Source organism: Eriocheir sinensis, unplaced genomic scaffold, assembly GCF_024679095.1.
Source record: "Eriocheir sinensis breed Jianghai 21 unplaced genomic scaffold, ASM2467909v1 Scaffold356, whole genome shotgun sequence".
Classification (NCBI taxonomy): domain Eukaryota; kingdom Metazoa; phylum Arthropoda; class Malacostraca; order Decapoda; family Varunidae; genus Eriocheir; species Eriocheir sinensis.
This window is the reverse complement of record NW_026111672.1, coordinates 239,144-262,500: the sequence shown is the minus strand read 5'-3', so window position 1 is coordinate 262,500 and position 23,357 is coordinate 239,144. Positions and strand designations below refer to the sequence as shown.

At 42.5% G+C, this 23,357-nt stretch overlaps 1 protein-coding gene and 1 long non-coding RNA gene across 7 annotated transcripts in view; both read right to left on the bottom strand.

The window, feature by feature from the left end:
• The window catches only part of LOC126991883 (kinesin-like protein KIF21A), a 141,891-nt gene that overhangs the window by 50,215 nt on the left and 68,319 nt on the right, over positions 1 to 23,357 (bottom strand). For all 5 annotated transcript variants that reach the window (XR_007745904.1, XM_050850530.1, XM_050850529.1 and 2 more), the window contains exons 3-6: positions 9,650 to 9,877; positions 4,982 to 5,209; positions 2,119 to 2,295; positions 285 to 393 (exon numbers count right to left, since the gene is read on the bottom strand). Coding sequence is in view for 4 of the 5 variants with exons in the window: in XM_050850530.1 (XP_050706487.1) it covers positions 285 to 393; positions 2,119 to 2,295; positions 4,982 to 5,209; positions 9,650 to 9,877 (742 nt within the window). In the remaining variant the exon portion in view is untranslated. The remainder of the gene's footprint in view (positions 1 to 284; positions 394 to 2,118; positions 2,296 to 4,981; positions 5,210 to 9,649; positions 9,878 to 23,357) is intronic.
• LOC126991885 (uncharacterized) lies at positions 21,926 to 23,347 on the bottom strand. Of its 2 annotated transcripts, none has more exons than XR_007745905.1 (3): positions 22,824 to 23,347; positions 22,692 to 22,779; positions 21,926 to 22,647 (listed from the first exon to the last, which is right to left on the bottom strand). It is a non-coding gene; the product is annotated as an uncharacterized LOC126991885 (long non-coding RNA). The 2 variants fall into 2 exon arrangements; XR_007745906.1 differs by having other exon boundaries at positions 22,736 to 22,779.

Here is a 23,357-nt window from a genome sequence, read left to right as displayed (position 1 = left end):
GGGTAGGAAAAGGAAGGAAGGAAGGATGGCAGAACAGGGCGAGAAAGATAGAGGGCAGGATAGGAAATTGATAGTGGGATAGCAGGATAGGACACACGGAAGGACAGGATGAAAGGGTAACTAAGAGAAAGGAAGGATGGCAGGATAGGAGAAAGGATACACAGGGCAGGATAAGACACAAGAACAGGAAAGGATAGAAGGATAATAGTGTAGGAAACGTCACATATACATAGGGAAGGATGGGTAGATGTGACTCAAGATATACGTAGGACCCCCTCACATACCTCCTAGAGAATCCTGCAGGAGTCTGGTGAGCTTGGAGTCCCTGTAAGGCACATGGGAAGCCCGCTTGCTCACGTCCCCAAGGGCTGAGATCACGTTCCCCAGGGCCAGCTGTGGGGGATGGGAGGTGATGGGTGATAGGTGGTGATGGGTGGTAATGATGAAGGGGGAGGAGATGGGTGGTGATGGAGGGCAATGGGTGGTAATAGGGGGGTAATAGGTGGTAATGGGTAGTAGTAATTGGGAGGTGATGGGGGTGATAGGTGGTAATGGGTAAAAGTAATTGGGAGGTGATAAGTGATAATGGGGAGATGATGGGGGTGATAGGTGGTAATGGGTAATAGTAATTGGGAGGTGATAGGTGGTAATGGGGAGGTGACTGGGGTGATGGGCAGTGATAGGTAGGTTATGGGTAGTAGTAAATGGGAGGCGATAGGTGGTAATGGGGTGGAGATAAATAGAAATGGGTGGCAGATGGTGGTAATAGGTAGTAATATGTGTTTAATGGATGAGTGTTGCAGGGTCCGGGTGGTAATTATGGGTGTTAATGAGAGAAATGGAAGACGTGTTTGTGAATGGTTGCTTCGTCTCTCTCAATCTTCCTTCCTTCTCCCTCTGCCCCACCTCTCTCTCCACTCAACCTGCTTCTCTCCCATTCACCTTTTCTCCCTCTCCCTTAAAAACTCAATCTAAACATCCTCCCTTCTTCCTACCATCATTATCTAACATTATTCCAACACTCCCTCTTTCCCATCACCCCAGCACTCCCTAATTTCTTTCCCCCCTTTACCCATTACTACAACCGCCCCTTCCTCCGTTTTCTCCCTCTTCCCATTACCCAAACTCCTCCTCCCTTCCTCCTTTTCCCCTTTCCTAATATTACTCCAACCCTCCTTCCATCCCCTTCTTCACCTCATCCCGTCACCTCCAGCCTCCCTTCCTCCCTGTTTTCACCTCATCTCGTTACCTCCAGCCTCCCTTCCTCCCTGTTTTCACCTCATCCCGTCACCTCCAGCCTCCCTTCCTCTCATTTCCAATCGTCTCATTACCTCCCAAAACCTTTCTTTCCTCCCCTCTCACCCTCATCCCATTACCTCAACGCTCCCTTCCTCACTTTCTCAATCACCCCATTACCTCTTCCTTCTCTTTTCCATCCTCTTTCCATTACACAAGCTTACTTTCTCTCTCGTTCTTGTCCTTATTCTTACCCTTCCCTCTCCTTCCTCTCTTTCTTCCCTTCTCGTTTATCCGTTTCCTTATCCTTATCCTTCCCTCTCCTTCCTCTCTCTTCCTCCCACGTTCATCCCTTTCCTTATCCTCACTCTTTCTCCCTTCCTCGTTCACGGTTCATCCCTCTTCTTATCTCCATTTACCTTTCCCTTTCCTTCGTCTCCTTCCTATTTACCCTCCCTCTCCTCCCTCTCTTTCCTCCCTTCCTCGTTCATTACTCACTTTAAGGGGCTATTACACTCGGCAAATTTTCCGTGGATCTTCAGTCAAACCACGATTTCCGCTAGCGTGGTTCTCATTTGTTTCTTGTTATTGCTGCTTGTTATTGATACCGCTGATGGTGAGTAATACCGTCATCCTTTGGTGAAATCTACCGTAGCCTTGGAAGATCGTGGACTCGTCAGAAAACCACGGAAAGCGGAAATCGTGGTTTGACTGAAGATCCACGGAAAATTTGCCCAGTGTAATAGCCCCTTTATCCTTATTCTTTCTCCCTTCCTCGTTTATCCCTCTCCTTATCCTCCCTTAGCCCTCCCTCTCTCTACTCTCCTTCCTCTCCCTTCCACTCACCATTCTCCTTCCCTCCCTTTACTCCTTCCCACTCACCAGGCCACAGTTGATGGATATGCCCTCCCTGGCCCTCTCCCCCGTGGCGCCCGTCCTCTTGAGCCGCTCCGAGCCCGCCAAGTCCACGAAATGAAACTTGGCCGTCAGGGTTTCGAACTCCGGAATGCCCTCTTGTGGCGCTCCGCCCTCCCCGCTGCCTCCTTCCTCGCCATCGTCCTGTTGGTGGGGAGAGAAATGAGTGAGTGGTGGTGGTGATGATGGTGGTGGTGGTGGTGGTAATAGTGGTGGTTCGACATTCTTCCTTCTTTCTCCGTTTTTTCAGCTCTCTTCCTTCTCCTCCTTCCTGTATATGAGGTAAAAAGGAAGATGTGGTGATGGCAATGATGATTTTTGTTATTCTTACTTAATTATCCCTCCTCTTTACACTTACAACCCTCCTCCTCCTCCTCCTCCTCCTTCTCTTTCTCCTTTCTTCTGTAGGTGGTGAGGGGTGAAGAAAGGAATGAGTGAGAGTGGAAATGTTGGTGCTTCCTCATTCTTCCTCCTCCCAAGCAGGTGTAGAGACAGAGAAACAAGACGGAGGAGGGTTCATTGTTTTCTCTCCTCGGCCGTAACAAGTGGAGACAAAACACACCAGAGAGAAAAAAAAGAATGGGGGAGTGTTTGTTTTCGCTGCCTGGTGATTGCTTGCTTGATTGGGGCAGGTGTGGTAATGCAGGGAAAGCCGGTTCATTGCCTTCACTTCCTGAGTTCCTGGACCTCACATAAAAAAACGTAGGTATACAAAAAAAAAATAAAAATACACACCAAAAAAAAAAAAAAAAAAAAACTATCTTCATTTGAGAGAAAAAATAGGAAATCGTAGAGTGGAAAAGTATGAAATTGATGATAGACAAACGTTTTCATAAGCACAACAAGACAGGCATTTGGTTGATTGGTTTACAAGGCTGAGCGAGACTGGCTGATTGAGGAACGTTATAATTGTGAATAGACAAAAAAAATCTTCATCAGAGGGCTACAAAATCAGAGTGGAAATGACTCGAACAAATACAAATAAACATACCATTTCATAAGCAAAACATGACAGGTATTTGCTTGACTAGTTTACATGGTTGAGGGAGGATGGCTGATTAAGGGAAGTTAGAATTATGAATAGAAAAAATCGATCTTCATTTGAGAAAAAAAATCATATACAGAGTGGAAAAGAATCAAAGAGGACACGATAAACAGACCTTTCATAAACAAGACAACTATCTTCGTTCCAGAAAAAAACAGCGGAAAAAAATCGGACAGGAACCAATCAATAGGCCATTCGTAAACAAAACAAGACAGGTATTTGGCTGATTAGTTTGCACCTTTGTCACCTTCATCCCCTTCTTTCTTTTATAGCCCATTATTTTCCTCTTCCTCCCTTACTGCCCTCTTTATCCTGTTTCTCCCCCTCCCTTCCTCCACCATCACCCCCTTTTTATTTATTATTATTATATATATATTTTTTTTTATGTGTACGCCGGTAGGCTCTCTTGAGGGGCTTGGATGGTAGTCGGCCCCAGCCCATCATGGCGCAGGCAAGTGTTTATAGTTGCGCCATCTTCTCTTGCTTTCATAACCCATTCTTCTCCTTCTCTTCCACCACACTCAGGGCCATATCCTTAAACATTCCAGGGCCTAGACTCACATATTTGACAAGCCTTTCGTAGGAGTTTTGGGCATTTCCAAGGGTATTTTTATGACCCTAGTGGTAGTCTGACCCTTCTTCTGTGCCATGAACCTAAAATACCACTCACAAGAACCCGACTGATCTCCTTTTTGGCCTCTGGAAATAGTTGATGTGAAAGCCGAAAACGTCTAACACCGACCTTACTCCTTCCCCTTGCCTCCTATAACCTTTTCTCACTTCCTCCTCCTCTTCCTCGATGGCTGATTAAGAAACGTGTGATAAGACAACCGTGTGGACCGACTCATTTGTTTGCCGACTTGCCTCAATTAATTAGAGTAGAAAGTGAAGGATGGAATTCAGGTTGGGTGAAGTTCAATTCTACCTGATAATTGGGTTTTAGGTGATTAGTTGACCTTGCTCATTAAAATTATTGATAAAACAGGTTGGTAATTAAAACAGATATGATAAGACTGCGATGTGGACTGACCGGTGTGTTTACTTGCCACTTGGGTACTAATTAAAACAGGTGAAGAGGGAGTGCAAGGCAGGTGATGTTGTATTACCTGTGGAATAAGGGAGTGAGGCAAGTGGGGGATGCCTCAAACACACGCCTGTCCCTCAAATCCTCCTTTCCCTCATCTCCTTCCTCACCTCTAAATAAAAACTCTACCCAGCCAAACCTTGATTGTTACTTCCACTCACTTGTTTATCACACCTTTCCCTCATTCTCTATTTTTTTTTAGCACATCCTCTCTCCCTAATAACCTGTCTCTTCCCACACCTGAATTGTCATGCCCACACGCCTTTCCGTCACATCCCACATCCTCGTCCCCCTTTCACCTACCAGCTCCCACACAATAATTGGCACACCCACTCACCTGTTACAATCACACCTTTCCCTCGCCCCCTTTCCCCACATCAACTCACCCCCACCCCCACAGTTTATTAAATTTTGTAACGCCCAATCACCTGTACCAACCATACCCATACTTATCACACCCACACCTATCCCTCATCCCCCTTTTTCCCACATCTCCCCATTTTCACACCTTAATTCTCACACCTTAATTACCACACCCACACACCTCTCATCCATACCCACTCATCTGTTACACCTCCCCTTACCCACCTCCTCCCCCCTCTTCACACCAGCCTCCTCCCTACCACCTCCCTAGCTACTGGCCAATTGCATACTTTTTATGTTCTTATGTTCCTATGTTCTTAATCGCCCCGCCTACCCACCTCTCTGACCGGGGCGATCCTCTGCTGCCGGACGAGGAGCGTGAAGATGGCGTGCGAGCGTGACGACTGCGTGTTCATGTTGGTGGAGCCGGTGGTGCGGGACAGCGCGCCCGCCCGCAGGCACTGCATCGTCTCCTCCAGGGACGTGACATTCCTGGTGGTGACGCCCGTGACGTAGATGCCGCCCTCAGCGTCCTCGTGGATCCGGATACCGCCCTTGCCCGAGCCCTGTGACGGAGAGGTGGATGAGTGAGGGTGGATGATGTGGTCGTGGGTTCGAGGTAAGGTAGATTTAGGGGATAGGTATTTTGGTGAATGGGTGGGTGTTGTGTGGAGAACAGGTGGTGGTGGTGAGTTTGGCTGTTAAGATATATGGATTAACAGGTAATGGTAGTTTGTTTGAGTGGTATGAATGATGAATTTAGAAGGGATAGGCATGTTTGGGGTGGGTGGATGTTGGCTGGGGGAAGAACAGGTGGTGGGAGTGGTTTTTGGTGGTAGGAAAGGAGGGTTTAAGGGGTATATGAAAGTGGGTGGGTGGGTGGGTGAGTTACTGGGTGTTGGTTGGGTGAAAGGCAGGAGAATGGGTGAGTTGGGAAGGCAGACATATGTGAGTGAACAGGAGGGGGGGCGAGTGGATGAGGGGACGATAGGCGGTGGGAGTGGGCTTGGAGGGTAGGAATGTGGGTGGGTGGATAGGGAGAGGTTTGAGGCGTGTGGGTGTGGGCGGGGTGGAGAGGAGGAGAATTAGTAATAGGTTAAAAAGGCAAACGTATGTATGTATGCAGGAGGGTGGAAGGTAAATAGGTGGAGAGCATGGTGCAGAGTGGTAACCGGTGCGTCTGGGGAGGGGGGGGGGGGGAGTGGAATGGAACAGCAGTGCGGAATGGCGAATGTGAGGAGGAAAAAACAAAACAAAGTATAACAATAAAATAGCGAGGGAAAAATGGAAAAGAAAAAAATGTCTGAGAATAATAGGAGCATGAAATAATGGCACAGGAGGGACAAAAAAAAAAAGGACAGAAAAACATGGCAAAAGAAATAATGGCAGAGGAAGAAATATCACAGGAAATAATGACAAGGAAAAATATGGAACAGGAAAAAATGGCAGGGAAAGAAAAATGGCACAGGGAAAATGGTATATTCTTCAGGGTAAGCATAAATGACACATACTACTACTACTACTACTACTACAACTACTACTACTAATAATAATAATAATACTATTACTACTATTAAGCGTGAGAGTGAGTGAGACGGAGAGTGCATATGTGTGTTCAACTGTTCATGGGTGGGTGGTGTCAGGTGTGTGGATGGGTGGGTGGGTAGGGAGGGAGAGAGAGAAGTAAATCAGGTGAGTGTGCATTGGATGGGTGGGTAGGAAGAGAGAAAGAAGGAAGTCAGGCGTGTGTGTATTGAGTGGGAGGCAGGTGGGTGGGTGGGTGGGAGGGCAGGGAACAGGTGTGTAGGAGTGGGCCTGTGAACGAAGCGTGACGGGGAAGGGAAATGAGGAGGAAGAGATGTGTGTGTTTGTATGTATGTGTGTGTGTGTGTGTGTGTGTGTGTGTGTGTGTGTGTGTGTGTGTGTGTGTGTGTGTGTGTGTGTGTGTGTGTGAGAGAGAGAGAGAGAGAGAGAGAGAGAGAGAGAGAGAGAGAGAGAGAGAGAGAGAGAGAGAGAGAGAGAGAGAGAGAGAGAGAGAAAGAGAGAGAGAAGCAGATAGGGAGATATTGGAGGAGTGGAGGAGCAATTCAAATTCAGGAGATGGGAGTGGAACGCATTTGTGGGAGAAAAGAGGGAGTGAGGGGGAGAAGGGAGGGAGAGGGAGAGACGTAAAGAGAGAGGAAAAGAGAGAAGGAAGGGGAAAGGGGGAGCGATAGACGTGGTAAAAAAGTAGATAAAATTCCTTCCCAAACTTAATTACCAAGATCGGCCTCAACAGTTTATCTTAATTAAAAGTTCAAATATAAAGACCGCAAGGGAGACGCAATACCAACCTCGCTGCGCCAAAAAAAAAAAAAAAAAAAAAAAGTTTCGACATCATGAACAAGAAAATTAGCCCATCTTCCTCTTATACTCTGGCACTTTTTTTCTCTCTTCCTCCTCCTCCTCCTCTTCCTTTGATCTCATTCTCCTCCTCCTCCTCTAACTTTTCCACTTTTCCCTCCTCTAACTCAACAGCTTTTTCCTCCCCATCCTCATCCTCTTCAAACTCTCCTACTTTTTCCTCATCTACCTCTTATTTTTTTTCACTCTTCCTCCTCCTCCTTCTCTTACCTTTCCTCCGCTTTTGACTCTCCTAAATTTTCCTCCTCTTTCTACTCCTTCTATTCCTTTTCTTTTTCCTCCTCCTCCTCCTCCTTTAACTCTCCCACTCTTACTTCCAACTTCTCCTCCTCTTAACGTTTCTACTTTTTACCTCCTCTTCTAATTTTTCCCTTTCTACCACCACCACCACCACCACCGGTCTTTCCTCCTCCTCCTCCTTGGCAGCCTCGAAAACGTTCATCTAAAGAGAGACGAACGGCCAACGCCACTTTAAGGAATCCCCCATACAAAAAGAGAGAGAGAGAGAGAGAGAGAGAGAGAGAGAGAGAGAGAGAGAGAGAGAGAGAGAGAGAGAGAGAGAGAGAGAGAGAGAGAGAGAGAGAGAGAGAGAGAGAGAATGATAAATGAAAAGATAAAGAAAGCAAACTGAGAGTGACACAGACGGTACAGACACAGGTGGCCTAGAGACTTGACACCATAACAAAGACAGATAGATCCACGGACGGACAGACAGAGACAAAAGGATACAGACAGGCACAGGTGAAAGACAGAATGCACCTAAAAACTTAATACGGAAACAAAGACCGACGGAGCTTGGACAGACAGACAGACAGAAAGAGACAGGCAAAGGTGGAAGCAGAGATAAAGAGAAATGAAAACAGACACAAAAGCGAGGGAAGAAGTAAAGAACAAGTTGACGAGAGAACACACACACACACACACACACACACGTCGTCCCCTATTCATCTCTCCCCCTCCCTCTCGTTTCCTCCTTTTGTCCTTCTTCTCCTCTCACCTACCACCATTCTTTATATCCTCTTCTTCCATATCAAGGAGAGTAAGTAACAGAAGCCCTTAAGCAATTCGCAATCTATATTTAGCATTAGTCAGACCTCGGTTCACTTCTGGTCTTCTTACTACTGAATGGACATCAAGATCTTAGAATCTGTGCAGAGGAGGACGACAAAAATTATTCAAGGGTTGAGAAACTTGCCAAGTGAAGATATACTTAAATAATTAAATTTGCATTCCCTAAAAAAAGGTGACGGGAGGAAGAAGACTTGATCAAAGTTTATACATGAAGGAGTAATAAGGGCAGTATTAACGAGGTTCTGGTGGTAAGAGTCGAGTAAGACACACAGCAATGGGTTGAATACATTTATATTCAACACAGACTAGGAATGAATCGGTTCACCAACAGAACGGTGGATAACTGGAACCGGCTTGGAAGTCATGTTGTGAATGCTAATGCGATGGATACATTCAAGGAAAGGTTAGATAAGTTCATGAATAAAGAGGTTAATGGAGTTAGGTTTACAGGAGCTGCCTAGTATAGAATTAAATGCCTCGCGCAGACTCCTTATCATCATATCCATTCCCACACTCTCGAGCCACCTAAACCATCCTCCCACCCACAGCAACGCCCAACGCGTGCTCACCTTGTATCCCAACTCAACACCCTCTCCCTCCCTACACCCAGCCCATACCATGTCCTTACTTTGCATCCCACCTCACCACACTCGACTAACACCCAGATTACAACACGTTCTCACCTTGTATCCCGCCTCAGGCCCCCCTAATCTCCCCTCTCCCTGTGACCCCCACCCAGTCCGGGTGAAGGTGAGAGCCCCTTAATCCCCCCTCCCCTCCCAACACCAAACCCTCAACACGTTCTCACCTTGTATCCCGGTGTGGTGTCATGAGACAGCCGCTATAATAAGACATCCCATCCTGATCTGCGCATGCGCGGGCTTTGTTTACCAACGGAGGGTGGATGAGCTATGACACGGTACCGTGTCTTTTGTCGACTGCCTATCATGAAACGTCCCACCTAAGTCATTCTTTATCTTTTTGAAAGTGAAAATTGAGATAACCTACACCCTTTGTATGTCAGTAAATGATAAATGAGGTAACCTACACCCCCTGTATGTCAGTAAATGTGATAAATGAGATAACCTACAACCATGTATTTCAGTAAATATTCTCCCGCTGCCTCCTCAGATTTAATTATCTTCTCATTGACGGTCATGTTTCTTGGATACTCTCCATTTAGTAGTATCTGAATAACAGGGTCCATGTCATCCTTGAATTTGGCCATTTTCCCACAATAGCTGCCATGGTGCCTTGCCGCCATCTTACCTGGGACAAACGACGATATCAACACTGTTTGTAAACATTGGGTTCCGCGCATGCGCAGATCAGGATGGGATGTCTTATTATAGCCGGATGTCTCATGACACCACACCGGCTCATCTCCCCCTACTCCCCCCTTCCTCCAACCCCCCCCACCCCTAAACCCAGACCATAACACGTTCTCATCTTGTATTGTGGTTCACCCCCTCCCCCCCCAATCCCCATCTTAAAACCCCACCACATCAATAACACTCATTACACGTGCTCACCTTGTAGCCCGGTTCAAAAAGGTCAATAATCTCTTCGTTGTAGAGCTCCATGAAGTGCGCCGTGACCTTGAACTCCGGCGGGGTGGTGGCGGTGGCGCGCGCGGCCTCCCGGCGCTCGTCGATGCCGCGGAAGAGGTGCTCCACCGCACGGGGGATGATGCCCACGAACGCGGGGTCACCCTCCATCTCCAGCCCCGTGCCCATGGTGTAGGTCTTGCCCGAACCCGTCTGGAGGGGAGAGAAGAGGGAGCGGTGATTGAGGGAAGGGCGGTGTGTGAGGGGAGGCGATGGGGAATGAGGGTAAAAGGGAAGAGGAGGGGGGTGGACGAGAGGGAATAAGACCGCAAATGCAGGTTAGAGGGAAGGGGAGGAGAGGGGAACAAATGATGAGGGAGGATTAAGAGAAGGGAAGGAGAGGGAGAGGTGCTGAGTGAGGGGAGACGATGGTGAATGAGGGTAAAAGGAAATAGGAGAGGCGGCAAGTGAGGGTAAAAGGGAAGGGGGATCGAGATACTCTATGGATAAAAAGGAAAAGAGAGGAGAGGGGAGGAGAAGGTAAAAGAGGTTAAAGGGAAGGAGGAGAGGGGGAAAAGGCAGTGAGTGAAAGGGAGGGGGAGGAAAGAGGAAGAGACGATGGGTGAAGGGGTAAGGGAAGGAGAAGAGAGGGAATCATGAGGTGAATGAAGAGGGGAGGGAAGAGGGGGGCAAAAAGAAGAGGGAGAAAGGAGAAACGGGAGGAGGGATACAGAGAAAATGGGGGAGAGACAAGAAGGAGAGAGGGGAGAAACGAAGGGAGGAGGGAGGTAGAGAAAAAAAGTGGAGGTGAGGGTGAAACTTTGGCAGCGGAAGACAGGAAGGAGAAAAGAGCGGTGATATATTGACAAAGGAAGACAGGAGGAAGAAAAGGGAGATAATGAAAAGGGAAGGGGAAGAAACAAAGGCTGAGAATGGGAGGAGAATGAGGGAGGCAGAGAGAAAAAAGTGATGGTGAGGGTGAAACATTGGCAGCAGAAGACAGGAAGGAGAAAAGAGCGGTGATGTATTGACAAAGGAAGACAGGAGGAAGAAAAGGGAGATAATGAAAGGGGAAGAGAGACAGGAGGGAAAAAATTGACGAAAAAAAAAGAAAGAACGCAAAGGGGTAGATGATACAAATAAAGAAGATAGGAATAAGAGTAGGAAGGAAAAAAAAGATATAAAGGACGATGATTAAGGAACAAAAAGAGGAAAGAACGGAATGGGAAAGAGGAAAAAAATGAAGAAAGAAGATAGAAAATAAGAAGTGAGGAAAAGGGATATAAAAGTGATAGATGAAAGACGATAAGGAAAAGGAGGAAGGGTGATGAGGGTACAGACAGGAACGAAAAAAAAGATAAAAATTAAAGAGAGGGAAAGGAAAAATGAGAAGGGGGGATGGAGCGAAGTAGGAGGGAAAAACAGGAAAACTAGTGGAAAAGGGAGAGTTTGGAGGAGAAAAGCGCCCTGGAGGAAAAGGTTGAAAGGAGGGAAAAAAGTCAAGCAGGGAAAAGTGTGAGAGGAGTGAATGGGGAGAAGAGGTTGGGAGTGGGAGGGAAAAAAAGGAAGGTAAGGCATTGAGTGAAAAGGAAGAGAGTTTTAGGAAGATACATAGATAGACAAATAGATGGATAGGAAGATAGATAGATAAGTAGATAGATAGATAGGTAAATAGATAGGTAGATAGATAGGTAGACAGATAGACAGAGTGATAGTGATAGATTGATAGATAGACAGAGGAGAAAGAGGGAACGAAAAGGAATAAAAATAAATATAAGCAAAAATGGGAACTAGAGGAAGGAAGGGGAAAAAGAAAAAAACATAAGAAGAAATGATAAATAGAAGGAAAAGGAAAACGAAAGAACCATAAGAAGAAATGATAACTAGAGGGAGGAAAAGGAAAAAGAAAGAATAACTAGAAAAGGGAAAAGAAAAAAGAAAGAACCATAAAAGGAAATGATAATCAGAGGAAGGAAAAGAAAAAAAAGAGAAGCTAAGAAGAAATGAAAACTGGACGAAGGAAAAGGAAAAAAGAAGGATAAGGAGAAATTGATAGCTAAAGGAAGGAAGGAAAAGGAAAAGGAAAGAAGCAAAAGAAACAATGATAACTAGGGGAAGAAAAAGGAAAAAGAAAGAAACAAAAGAAATTAGAGATAAAGAAGGCAAGGAAAAGGACAAGAAAGAACCATAAGAGGAAATGATAATCAGAGGAAGGAAAAGGAAAAAGAAAAGCATAAAAAAATGATAACTAGAGGGAAAGAAATGATAAAATAAGAAGCATAAAAAAGAAAGGATAATTCGAAAAAGAAAAAGAAAAAAGAAAGAAATATAAGAAGAAATGACAACTAGAGGAAGGAAAAGGAAAAAAGAAACAAAAGAAAATAAAAATAAATAATGGAAGGAAAAGGAAAAAGAAAGAAGCATAAGAAGAAATTATAGCTAGAGGAAGAAAAGGGAAAAAGATGGAAGCATGACAAAGAAAAGATAACCAGAGAAGGAAAGCTGAAAAGAAAGAAATATAAAAAGAAATGACAACTAGAGGAACGAAAAAAAAATGAAGCATAAAACGAAATGGTTACTGGAGCAGCTTCAGGAGAACGGCATGACTTCCACAAACCCCTTCCTTTTGTGTGTATTCTTGCAAGTCTGTGTGCGCGGTAGAGGGGGGCAGAGGGAGGGGAAGCACGTGGGGGGATGACTCAGACTGTATGAGGGATGAAGGAGGGATAATCGGAAGAGAGAGAGGGGGGGAAGACCGGGTGGAAGAGTGAGGGGAATGAAGGAAGGAGGATGGGTGAGGGAGGAAGGCCGGTGGAAGAAGGGGGAAGAGAGAGGGGGGATGAAGGAAGGAAGATGGAAGAGATGGAGGAAGGAGGATGGAGGAAGAGAGGTATGAAGGAAGGAGGATGGAAAAGAGGGAGGATGAAGGGTGAACGAGAGGGAGGAAGAAGGGTGGAAGACAGGGAGGGAGGGGTGAAGAGTAGGAGAAGGGAGGGTGGAAGAAAAGGAAGAAAGGTGGAAGAGGAGGATGAAAGGAAGTGGAAGAGAATGAGGAAGGAGGGCGGAATCAAGAAGGAAAGAGGGTGGAAAAAGAGAATGAAGTGGAGTGGAAGAGAAAGAGGAAGGTGGAAGAAAGAGAGAGGAAAAGGGATGGGAGAGATTGCATGTGTAGTTTGTGTGGAAGTGTGGGTGTCCGTGTGGGTGTGGAGGTGGTGGGGTGCTGGTGTGGGAGGAGGGAGGGAGGGAGGGAGAGGGGAAGGGTGAGGGGAGAGAGGGGAAGGGTGAGGGGGGAGAGGGTAAAGGAGGTGAGTAAATTATTGGTTATGAGTTTAGGTGGTGTGGGAAGGGGAGGAGAGGGAAGGGTGTTGAGGGTTAAAATCAATTATCCATTAACCATTAATTACAAGATATAGTATTAACAGTTATCGTGAACACACACACACACACACACACACACACACACACACACACACTTATATATTTTTTTTTTAATTTCACATTCATATCCGTTTACTATTAATCTTTTTCCTCCATGTTTCATCATCATCATCATCATCATGGCGAGGTTTAAAAGCACTTGTGTACTGGAGTGTTTTAATCTATTTTATGGTAGTGGTGGTGGTGATGGTGGTGGTGGTGGTGGTGGTGTTGATGGTGGTAGTGGTGGTGGTGATGGTGGTGGTGCGAAACTGCTTTTCATGGTGTTTGATGTCCCTTTTATGTCCTTCTTACTGGCGTTTTCCTTCACTTCCTTTTCCTTCGCTTAAGTCTCTTCCCTTCCTTTCCTTAACCCTCATGTCCCTGCCTTCCACATCCTTCTACATCATGGCCATTCCTTTTATGCTCCTTTTTTTCATGTTCCTTTCCTTCACGTCCCTTCCCTTCCTGTTCCTTCCTTTCCCGTCATGTTTTTTTTCCTTCCTTTCCTTCCCTTCACGCCCCTCCCTTCCTTCATGTTCCTTCCGTTTCTTCCCCTTCACTTCACGTCCCTTCCCTCCCTGTTCCTTCTTTTTTCCTTCCTTTCCTTTGCTTCATGTCCCTTTCCCCCACTCCCCTCCCTTCCTTTGGTTTCCCTTCATGTCCCTTTCCCTTCATATATATCCCTTTCATGTGCCTTCCCTTCAATGTCCCTTCACTTCACGTCCCTTTGCTCCTGTCCCCTTCCATAATCTCCCTTTGGTCTCTCCCTTCAATTCCCCTCCTGCTCTCGTTTCCCTCTCCTCCCCTCCCCCTGGCGTCCCTCTGGTGCTGGCTTCCCTCGTTTCTCCTCTCCCTGGTGTCTCCAATGCCCCCCCCCTCCCCCGTCAGTCATGTGTGTTGGGGAGGGGAGGGAGGGGAGTGAGTCACGTTCATACACGACACTTACCACCACACGCAGCCTCCCTCCTTCCTTCCTTCCTTCCTTCCTTCCTTTTCCCTTCTTTATTTTTTTCTCCTTTTACCCTCTCATACAGTTCCTCTCTTCCTCCCTTACTCTAGTCTAATATTTAACATTCTCCTCCCTCACTTTAACTTTATCTTCCTCTCGTTATCTCTTTTCTCCTGTACCCTCTCTTTCTATCCTTCTCTCTTCGTCTCTTTCTCAACATCTACCTTCCTTTCCTGCTCTTCCTTTCCTCTCTTGTATCTTTTCTTCTGATCCTCTATCGTGTTTTTTTCCTTTTCTTTTCCTTATCCCCACCCTTCCCTTCCCCGCGTTCCTTTCTTCTTTCCTTCCTTCCTTCCTGTCTGTCTTCCTTCCTTCCTCCCCTCTCTTCCTTTCCTTACTCTTGCCCTTCCTTCCTCCCTTCTTCTGTTCTTCCGACCCTTTCTCCCTCTTTACCATTTTCCTCCTGTTCCATCTTCCCTCGCTCCCTAAATTTCTTCCTTCCTTTTTCCATTACCATTAATTATTCAGGTATTCTCATTAGCGCAGGTGGAGGCTGGAAAGGTGAGACGGGGGGCGGGGGGGACCACAGACCAGGTGTTTGAGACTGAGGGGGGAGGGGGGGGGGGTTAGAGGGAAAGAGGAAATACAAGAGAGGAAGAAGGTCAGAGGAAGGATATGAAGAATAGGGGATAGGAGCAGCAAGTGTGTGTGTGTGTGTGTGTGGGGGGGGGGATTGAGAGGGGAAGAGGAAATACAAAGGGGAAGAAGGTCAGGGAAAAGATAATAAGGAATGGGGAATAGAAGCAATGTGTGTGTGTGTGTGTGTGTGTGTGTGTGTGTGTGTGTGTGTGTGTGTGAATATAATGATGTTTTTAGAGAAAAAGTTTAATCAAGCATACAATAGACAAATCTGTCTACACCGAAAAAATAGACTCTCTCTCTCTCTCTCTCTCTCTCTCTCTCTCGTGATACGAGCACGTAATTAATGCAAGAGATAAAAGAAAAAGATGAACATGTCAGGAAGGAAGAACGGCGCAAAAGACAAAGAGGAAATAATTGGAGTAATAAGAATAATGGTGACAAAGGAAAAAAGGAGACATGGAAGGAAGGGAAGATGAGAGAAGGAGAGATAACGCGATAACATGTATGGAAGGAGGAAAGGAAGAAAGCAAGCGGCGAATAATTGTAGAAGGGAAAGAAATTAAAAGAAAGAGCATTGGATGGAGGAAATAATATATGAAGGAAAGGAAGAGGGAAAAGAGAGAAGGAGAGATAACGCGATAACATGCATGGAAGGAGGAAAGAAAGAAAGCAAGCGGAAAATACTTGTAGCAGAGAAAGAAATTAAAAGAGAAAGAGCATTGGATGGAAGAGGAAGAACAAGAGAACGGAATAGAAGAGGGAAAAAGAGAAGATGATTACAAAGTTGGCATAAAAAAAAGGAAATTAAAAGAGAAAGAAATGAAAAGCAGGAATGGTTATAGCTAGAATAAAAAGGAAAAGAAAAAGAAAAAAAGAAATGGAAAGTAAGAATGAATATAAAGTTTGAATAAGAAGGAAAATTAAAAGAAAGAAAAAGAAAGTATGATTGTAGAGCTGGAATAAGAAGGGAAGTAAAAAAAACGAAATGGAAAGGAAGAATGGAATACATACGAGGGGAAAATAGTAAATGAAGAAAGATAGGATAGGATAGGTAGGAAGGAAGGAAAGAAGGAAGGAGAACATACAGATGGAAAATTGAAATAAAATAGAAAGGAAAAACTGGAAGAGATGGCGTGAGAGAAAAGGGAGGGATAATATAGTTTGAATAATAAGATAAAAATAGGAAAGAAACCATGGAAGGGATGAAATAAGAGAAAAAGGAGGAAAACAGTTGAAATCAGGAAATGGAAAATAAAGGACGCATGGAAGGGATGGAATGAGAGAAAAAGATAGATAACAACAAACAAATAAAGAGGGGATGGAGAATGTTAAATTGTAGTAGGGAGAAAAACAAAAATAAAGAAGAAAGAAATGCATGGAGAAGAAGAATAAAAGTGAGAGAGAAAAACGTGAAGAATGAAAGCACGAAATAAAAGAAGGATGACGGAGATTATAGAGTCGTGATAAAAGGATAATATAGATGAAGTGGAAATGAAGAATAGAAGAAAGATATGTGAAAAATGACAACATGGAAAGAAAAGAAGGAAGGAAGGAAGGAAGAAAGGAAGGAAAGAAGGAGGAGGAGGATGACGAAGATTATAGAGTCGTGATAAAAGGATAATATAGATGAAATGGAAATGAAGAATACAAGAAAGATACGTGAAAAATGACAACATTGAAAGGAAAGAAGGAAAGAAGGAAGGAAGGAAGGAGGGAAAAAAGGAGGAGGAGGAGAAGGAGGAGGAGGAGGCGGAAGGACACAACAGAGAAAGATAAATATGAAAAAAATAACACGAAAAGAAAGGAAAGGGAAAAAACAATGAGGGAGGACGTAACACAGAAAGACAGAGGAAAAATAAAAAGAAGAAGATATAGAAAGGAAAAACAGGAACTAGAGAAAATAAAGTAAGAAATACGTTAAGAATGACAGCTCGGGAACGAAGGAAAGAAGGAAGAAAGGAGGAAGGATACAACAAACAAAGGTAAGGAGGGAAATAAAAAAAAAGGAAAAATGGAAAGGAAGAAAAATGAAAATGGGAATATATTGAGAAGCGAGAAAAACAACAACACGAAAAGGAATGAAGGAAGAAGGAAGGAAGAAGAAGGAGGAGGAGGAACACAAAAGAAGACAGAGGAAGAAAAAAAGACAAAGGTTAGGAGGGAAATAAAAAAAGGAAAAATGGAAAGGAAGAAAAATGGTTGAGATAAATATGAAAAACGTGAAAAAACAACAACACGGAAAGGAACGAAGGAAGGAAGAAGGAAGGACGAAGGAGGAGGAGGGACACAAAATATACAGGTAAAAAAAAAAAAGTCAACAAGAGGAGGGTTTATGAAGGCTGGCGCGGCGTGAGTAGTCATTTTCTGCGATTGCATGCGAGATAGTGGAAGAAAAAAAATATATACTGGTGACAATGAAGTGTGCGAGGCGTGGCTCAAGACTCTCCGATCAGCGCGAGGAATAACGCAGAGGAATATGAAATGGAATAGTATAAGAAAATAAATAATATGAAAAGGAATATGAAAAAGAATAATAAGGATAGGAATAACAGGATAAATATATAAAAAGGAATTATATGAAAATGAATATAAAGAGGAAGAATATGAATAGGAAAAATAAGAAAACGAAAAACTAACGAGTGTGAAAATAAATAATATGAAGAGGAAAAAGAAAATAAACAATGTGAAGGAAATAATAATAAAATAAATAATATGAAAATGAACAATATGAAAAGAGGAATATGAAAGTGAGCAATAAGAAAAGCAATAATATGAAAACGAGTAATAAAAAAAGGAATAATAGGAAAATAAATTCACAAGAAAAGGAATAATATGAAAATGAGTAATGAGAAAAGGAATATGATAATGAGCAATGAGAAAAGGAATATGAAAATGAGTAATGAGAAAAGGAATATGATAATGAGTAATGAGAAAAGGAATATGAAAATGAGTAATGAGAAAAGGAATATGAAAATGAGTAATGAGAAAAGGAATAATATGAAAATGAGTAATGAGAAAATGAATAATATGATAATGAGCAATGAGAAAAGGAATATGAAAATGAGTAATGAGAAAAGGAATAATATGAAAATGAGTAATGAGAAAAGGAATAATATGAAAATGAGTAATGAGAAAAGGAATATGAAAATGAGTAATGAGAAAAGGAATAATATGAAAATGAGTAATGAGAAAAGGAATATGAAAATGAGTAATGAGAAAAGGAATAATATGAAAATGAGTAATGAGAAAAGGAATAATATGATAATGAGCAATGAGAAAAGGAATATGAAAATGAGTAATGAGAAAAGGAATAATATGATAATGAGCAATGAGAAAAGGAATATGAAAATGAGTAATGAGAAAAGGAATATGAAAATGAGTAATGAGAAAAGGAATAATATGATAATGAGCAATGAGAAAAGGAATATGAAAATGAGTAATGAGAAAAGGAATATGAAAATGAGCAATGAGAAAAGGAATATGAAAATGAGTAATGAGAAAAGGAATATGAAAATGAGTAATGAGAAAAGGAATAATATGAAAATGAGTAATGAGAAAAGGAATATGAAAATGAGTAATGAGAAAAGGAATATGAAAATGAGTAATGAGAAAAGGAATATGAAAATGAGTAATGAGAAAAGGAATAATATGAAAATGAGTAATGAGAAAAGGAATATGAAAATGAGTGATGAGAAAAGGAATAATATGAAAATGAGTAATGAGAAAAGGAATAATATAAAAATGAGTAATGAGAAAAGGAATAATATGAAAATGAGTAATGAGAAAAGGAATATGAAAATTAGTGATGAGAAAAGGAATAATATGAAAATGAGTAATGAGAAAAGGAATATGAAAATGAGTGATGAGAAAAGGAATAACATGAAAATGAGTAATGAGAAAAGGAATATGAAAATGAGTGATGAGAAAAGGAATAACATGAAAATGAGTAATGAGAAAAGGAATATGAAAATGAGTAATGAGAAAAGGAATAATATGAAAATGAGTAATGAGAAAAGGAATAATATGGAAATGAGTAATGAGAAAAGGAATATGAAAATGAGTGATGAGAAAAGGAATAATATGAAAATGAGTAATGAGAAAAGGAATATGAAAATGAGTAATGAGAAAAGGAATAAAATTAAAATGAGTAATGAGAAAAGGAATATGAAAATGAGTGATGAGAAAAGGAATAATATGAAAATGAGCAATGAGAAAAGGAATATGAAAATGAGTAATGAGAAAAGGAATATGAAAATGAGTAATGAGAAAAGGAATATGAAAATGAGTGATGAGAAAAGGAATAATATGAAAATGAGTAATGAGAAAAGGAATATGAAAATGAGTAATGAGAAAAGGAATATGAAAATGAGTAATGAGAAAAGGAATATGAAAATGAGTAATGAGAAAAGGAATATGAAAATGAGTAATGAGAAAAGGAATATGAAAATGAGTAATGAGAAAAGGAATAAAATGAAAATGAGTAATGAGAAAAGGAATATGAAAATGAGTAATGAGAAAAGGAATAATATGAAAATGAGTAATGAGAAAAGGAATAAAATGAAAATGAGTAATGAGAAAAGGAATAATATGAAAATGAGTAATGAGAAAAGGAATATGAAAATGAGTAATGAGAAAAGGAATAATATGAAAATGAGTAATGAGAAAAGGAATAATATGAAAATGAACAATAAAAAAGAATTATATGAAAAGGAATAATATGAAAAGGAATACTAAGAAAAGGAATAATATAAAAAAAGAAAATACTGATAACTAAATAATGTTATGAAAAGAGTAAAAATAAATAAAAACAAAGGAATGTCTGGATATGTGAAGGGAAGGTGTTACGTAAGGTGGGAGATGTGGGGAGGAAGATGAGGACAACACAGGCATGCAAGGGGAGTAGATGGGGAGGAAGAGGAGGGGAGGCTAACACATAGATACAAGGAAGGAGGTGGAGAGGTGGTGAAAAGAAGGTGGGGATGCAACACACGTACTGGGAACACACACACACACACACACACACACACACACACACACACACACACACACACACACACACACACACTAATAAATAAATGTGACATGGAAGAAAGAATTGAAGGAAGATGAAGAATTAAGAGACGGAAGAACAAATAAAAAAACGTGATATTTTAACAAAGCAAATTAGGAAGAGAAAAACACACGCCTAGAGTAACACACACACACACACACACACACACACACACACACACACACACACACACACACACACACACCTCCCCTACAACCCAATTAACAGGTAAAGGTGGAGGGCAGTGCTTTACGTGGACCTTGTTACTGCTCTTGTTAGCGGCAGATTAATTGGCGTCTGTCTGTCTGTCTGTCGTGTCTGTAACTCTCTCTCTATCTCTGTATACCTATCTATGTATATATCTACCTATCTATCTGTTTCTCTATCTATTTTTTTTTTCAGGTGGTGCCTATAACGCCGGTAGGCTGTCTCGAGAGGACTCTTGGACGGCCCCAGTCTGTTAATGGCGCGGGCGAATTTAGTTTGTAGTGGCTACCGTGATGTATGACTCCTGCTTGGCTCAAGCTGCCCCCCGGTGTTCCACTTGAACAAAACCGCTGAAGTTAAGGTTGACTGAAGGTCTGGGCAGCATGTGGGTAATCTTCCGCCACTCGGGGAAGGTTGAAAAATCAGCGTGTTTCGGTGGGACTCGAACCTAGGTCCACGGCCTCAATACACCCACACGCTGACCACTCAGCCAACGCCTCCCCATCTATCTGTCTATCTATATTATGATGTTTGTCTGTCTGCCTGTGTAACTCTCATTCTATCAACCTACCTATCTGTGTGTCTATCTATCTAGCTAGCTAGAGAGACAGACATAAATAGATCCAAAACTGAGACTGACGGTGTATTTATAAGGGTTGAATCTGAAGTCACACGTTTGGTGGGTACAATATATTCAGTTCATCAAAATTATCTTAGCTTCACAAAAGTTCCGTAAAAAGAAGAGTATCGAGTGCTCTTAAGGTGTGTAAAAAGCTTAAATAAAAAACAAAAGATTAAAAGCATTGAAACATCTTCAGAAGAGGAAAGTAAAAAGAACAGTATCGAAACCCTTATGAGAACGATCTTAAGGGTGTTGAAAAAGAACTGATAAAAGAGAAAATAAACAAGGTTAAAGGGAGGATTGAAACATCTTAACGAGAGGAAAGTAACAATATCGAAACCACTATAGGTGAACAGCTTTAAGGAGTCTAAAGATTGTTTGATAATTAAAGGGCAACAAAAGGACAAAATGAAGGTCTGAAATATCTCAGCAAAAGAAGAGAGTACAGAATAACATAAATCCCTTGTGGAAGAGCGTTTTAAAATGCATGAAGAGTGATTAATAAAGAAAATAAAAACGCAATAGGTTAAGTGGAGAACTGAAACAGGAAGAGAAAGTCAAAAGGAAAATAATGCAAGCGAGAGAGGAATGATGTATTAAGATAAAGGGATTTTACAGAGGGTAAAAATACCTCCAAAAGAAGGGGAAAGAGAACGAAAGAAAATAGAAAAAATGATAAGAGAAAAAGGAACTTCATTACGACTTCAAACGGAGGGAGGGAGGGAGGGAGAGAGGAAGGGAGAGAGAGAGGAAGGGAGAGAAAGAACGAGTGAGGGGTGGAGGGCGAAAAGAAGAAAGGAAGGCAAAAATAGATGTCCCTCTGGATGATGAAAGGATGAAAGGTCGGGGCAGGCAGGCTGGGAGATATAAAAGATAAAAATCAACAGGTAAGGAAAGTATTAAGGGATGAAAAAGACGGAATATTGTAATAGGAAGGAAAAAAGGGGAAGGGATGGCAAGAGAGGAACAAGGAAAGAATATTAAAAAGAATTACAGCTCTGAAGGAAAGGAAGAAAGAGAATAAAGTGGAAGTTAAGCCAAAGGTATAGAAGATAATAATAGAATAGAGGGGAAAAGAAGACAGTAAGGAGATGGCAGGAAAGGAACATGGGAAAAAAATTAAGAAGAATTACAGCTCTGAAGGAAAGGAAGAAAGAGAATAAAGAGAAAGTTAATGCGAGGGAATAGAAGATAATAATAGAATAGAAGGATATAGATGATAATAAATGAGAGAGAGAGAGAGAGAGAGAGAGAGAGAGAGAGAGAGAGAGAGAGAGAGAGAGAGAGAGAGAGAGAGAGAGAGAGAGAGAGAGAGAGAGAGAGAGAGAGTGTGTGTGTGTGTGTTCAAGCAAAGGTAATAAAAATAATTAATATCACACCTGGCGACAGTAATTAGCATGGAAGGAAAGGTGAAAGGGAGGGAGGGAAGGATGGAGGGAAGGAGGGGAGGGATGAAATCAGAAGGGAAGGAAGAATGAGATAAAATTAGCAAAACGAGAAGGCCAAGGATACCGCGGAGGAGGAGGAGGAGGAGGAGATCAAAAGGAAAGGAGAAAGGGTATGATACAATTAGGAAAGGGGGGAGGGAAGAGGGGAGGAAGGGAACCAAAGGCCAGGCAAAAATGAAAAAAAGGAGGTAAAGATGAAAACGACAAAAAAGAAAGAAAATGAAGCGAAAAAAGAGAAAATGAAGGCTAGTAAAAAGAAAACTGGAGATCGCATTTATGAGAGCATATGGAAACACACATAAAAATAAAAATAATAAAAAATAAACAAAAACAAAATAAATAAATATACAAATAATGAGTAAAAAAGACGAAAATAGAATAGGATAATAAAAAAATATACATCCTCTTCTCGTTTCCACTCCATTAACCTTCCACACAGACACTCACGCAGCTGTCTCCTCTGACTCATATACTTTCGTGACTCACTCATACCTGTCACCACTCACTCACGCACCTGACTCCTCTGACTCATATATCTCCATGACTCACTCACACACCTGTCACCACTCATCCACACACCTGTCACCACTCATCCACATACATGTCAACACTCATCCACACACCTGTCAACACTCATCCACACACCTGTCAACACTCATCCAAACACCTGTCAACACTCATCCACACACCTGTCAACACTCATCCACACACCTGTCAACACTCATCCACACACCTGTCAACACTCATCCACACACCTGTCAACACTCATCCACACACCTGTCAACACTCATCCACACACATGTCACTATTCATCCACACACCTGTCAACACTCATCCACACACCTGTCAACACTCATCCACACACCTGTCAACACTCATCCACACACCTGTCACCACTCATCCACATACATGTCAACACTCATCCACACACCTGTCAACACTCATCCACACACCTGTCAACACTCATCCACACACATGTCACTATTCATCCACACACCTGTCAACACTCATCCACACACATGTCAACACTCATCCACACACCTGTCACTATTCATCCACACACATGTCAACACTCATCCACACACCTGTCACCTCTCATCCACACACCTGTCACCACTCATCCACACACCTGTCACTATTCATCCACACATGTCACCACTCATCCACACACCTGTCTCCTCTGACTCATATACCTCCATGACTCACACACCTGTCACCACTCATCCACATACACATCAACACTCATCCATACACCTGTCACCACTCATCCACACACCTGTCAACACTCATCCACACACCTGTCAACACTCATCCACACACCTGTCAACACTCATCTACACACCTGTCTCGCTGCC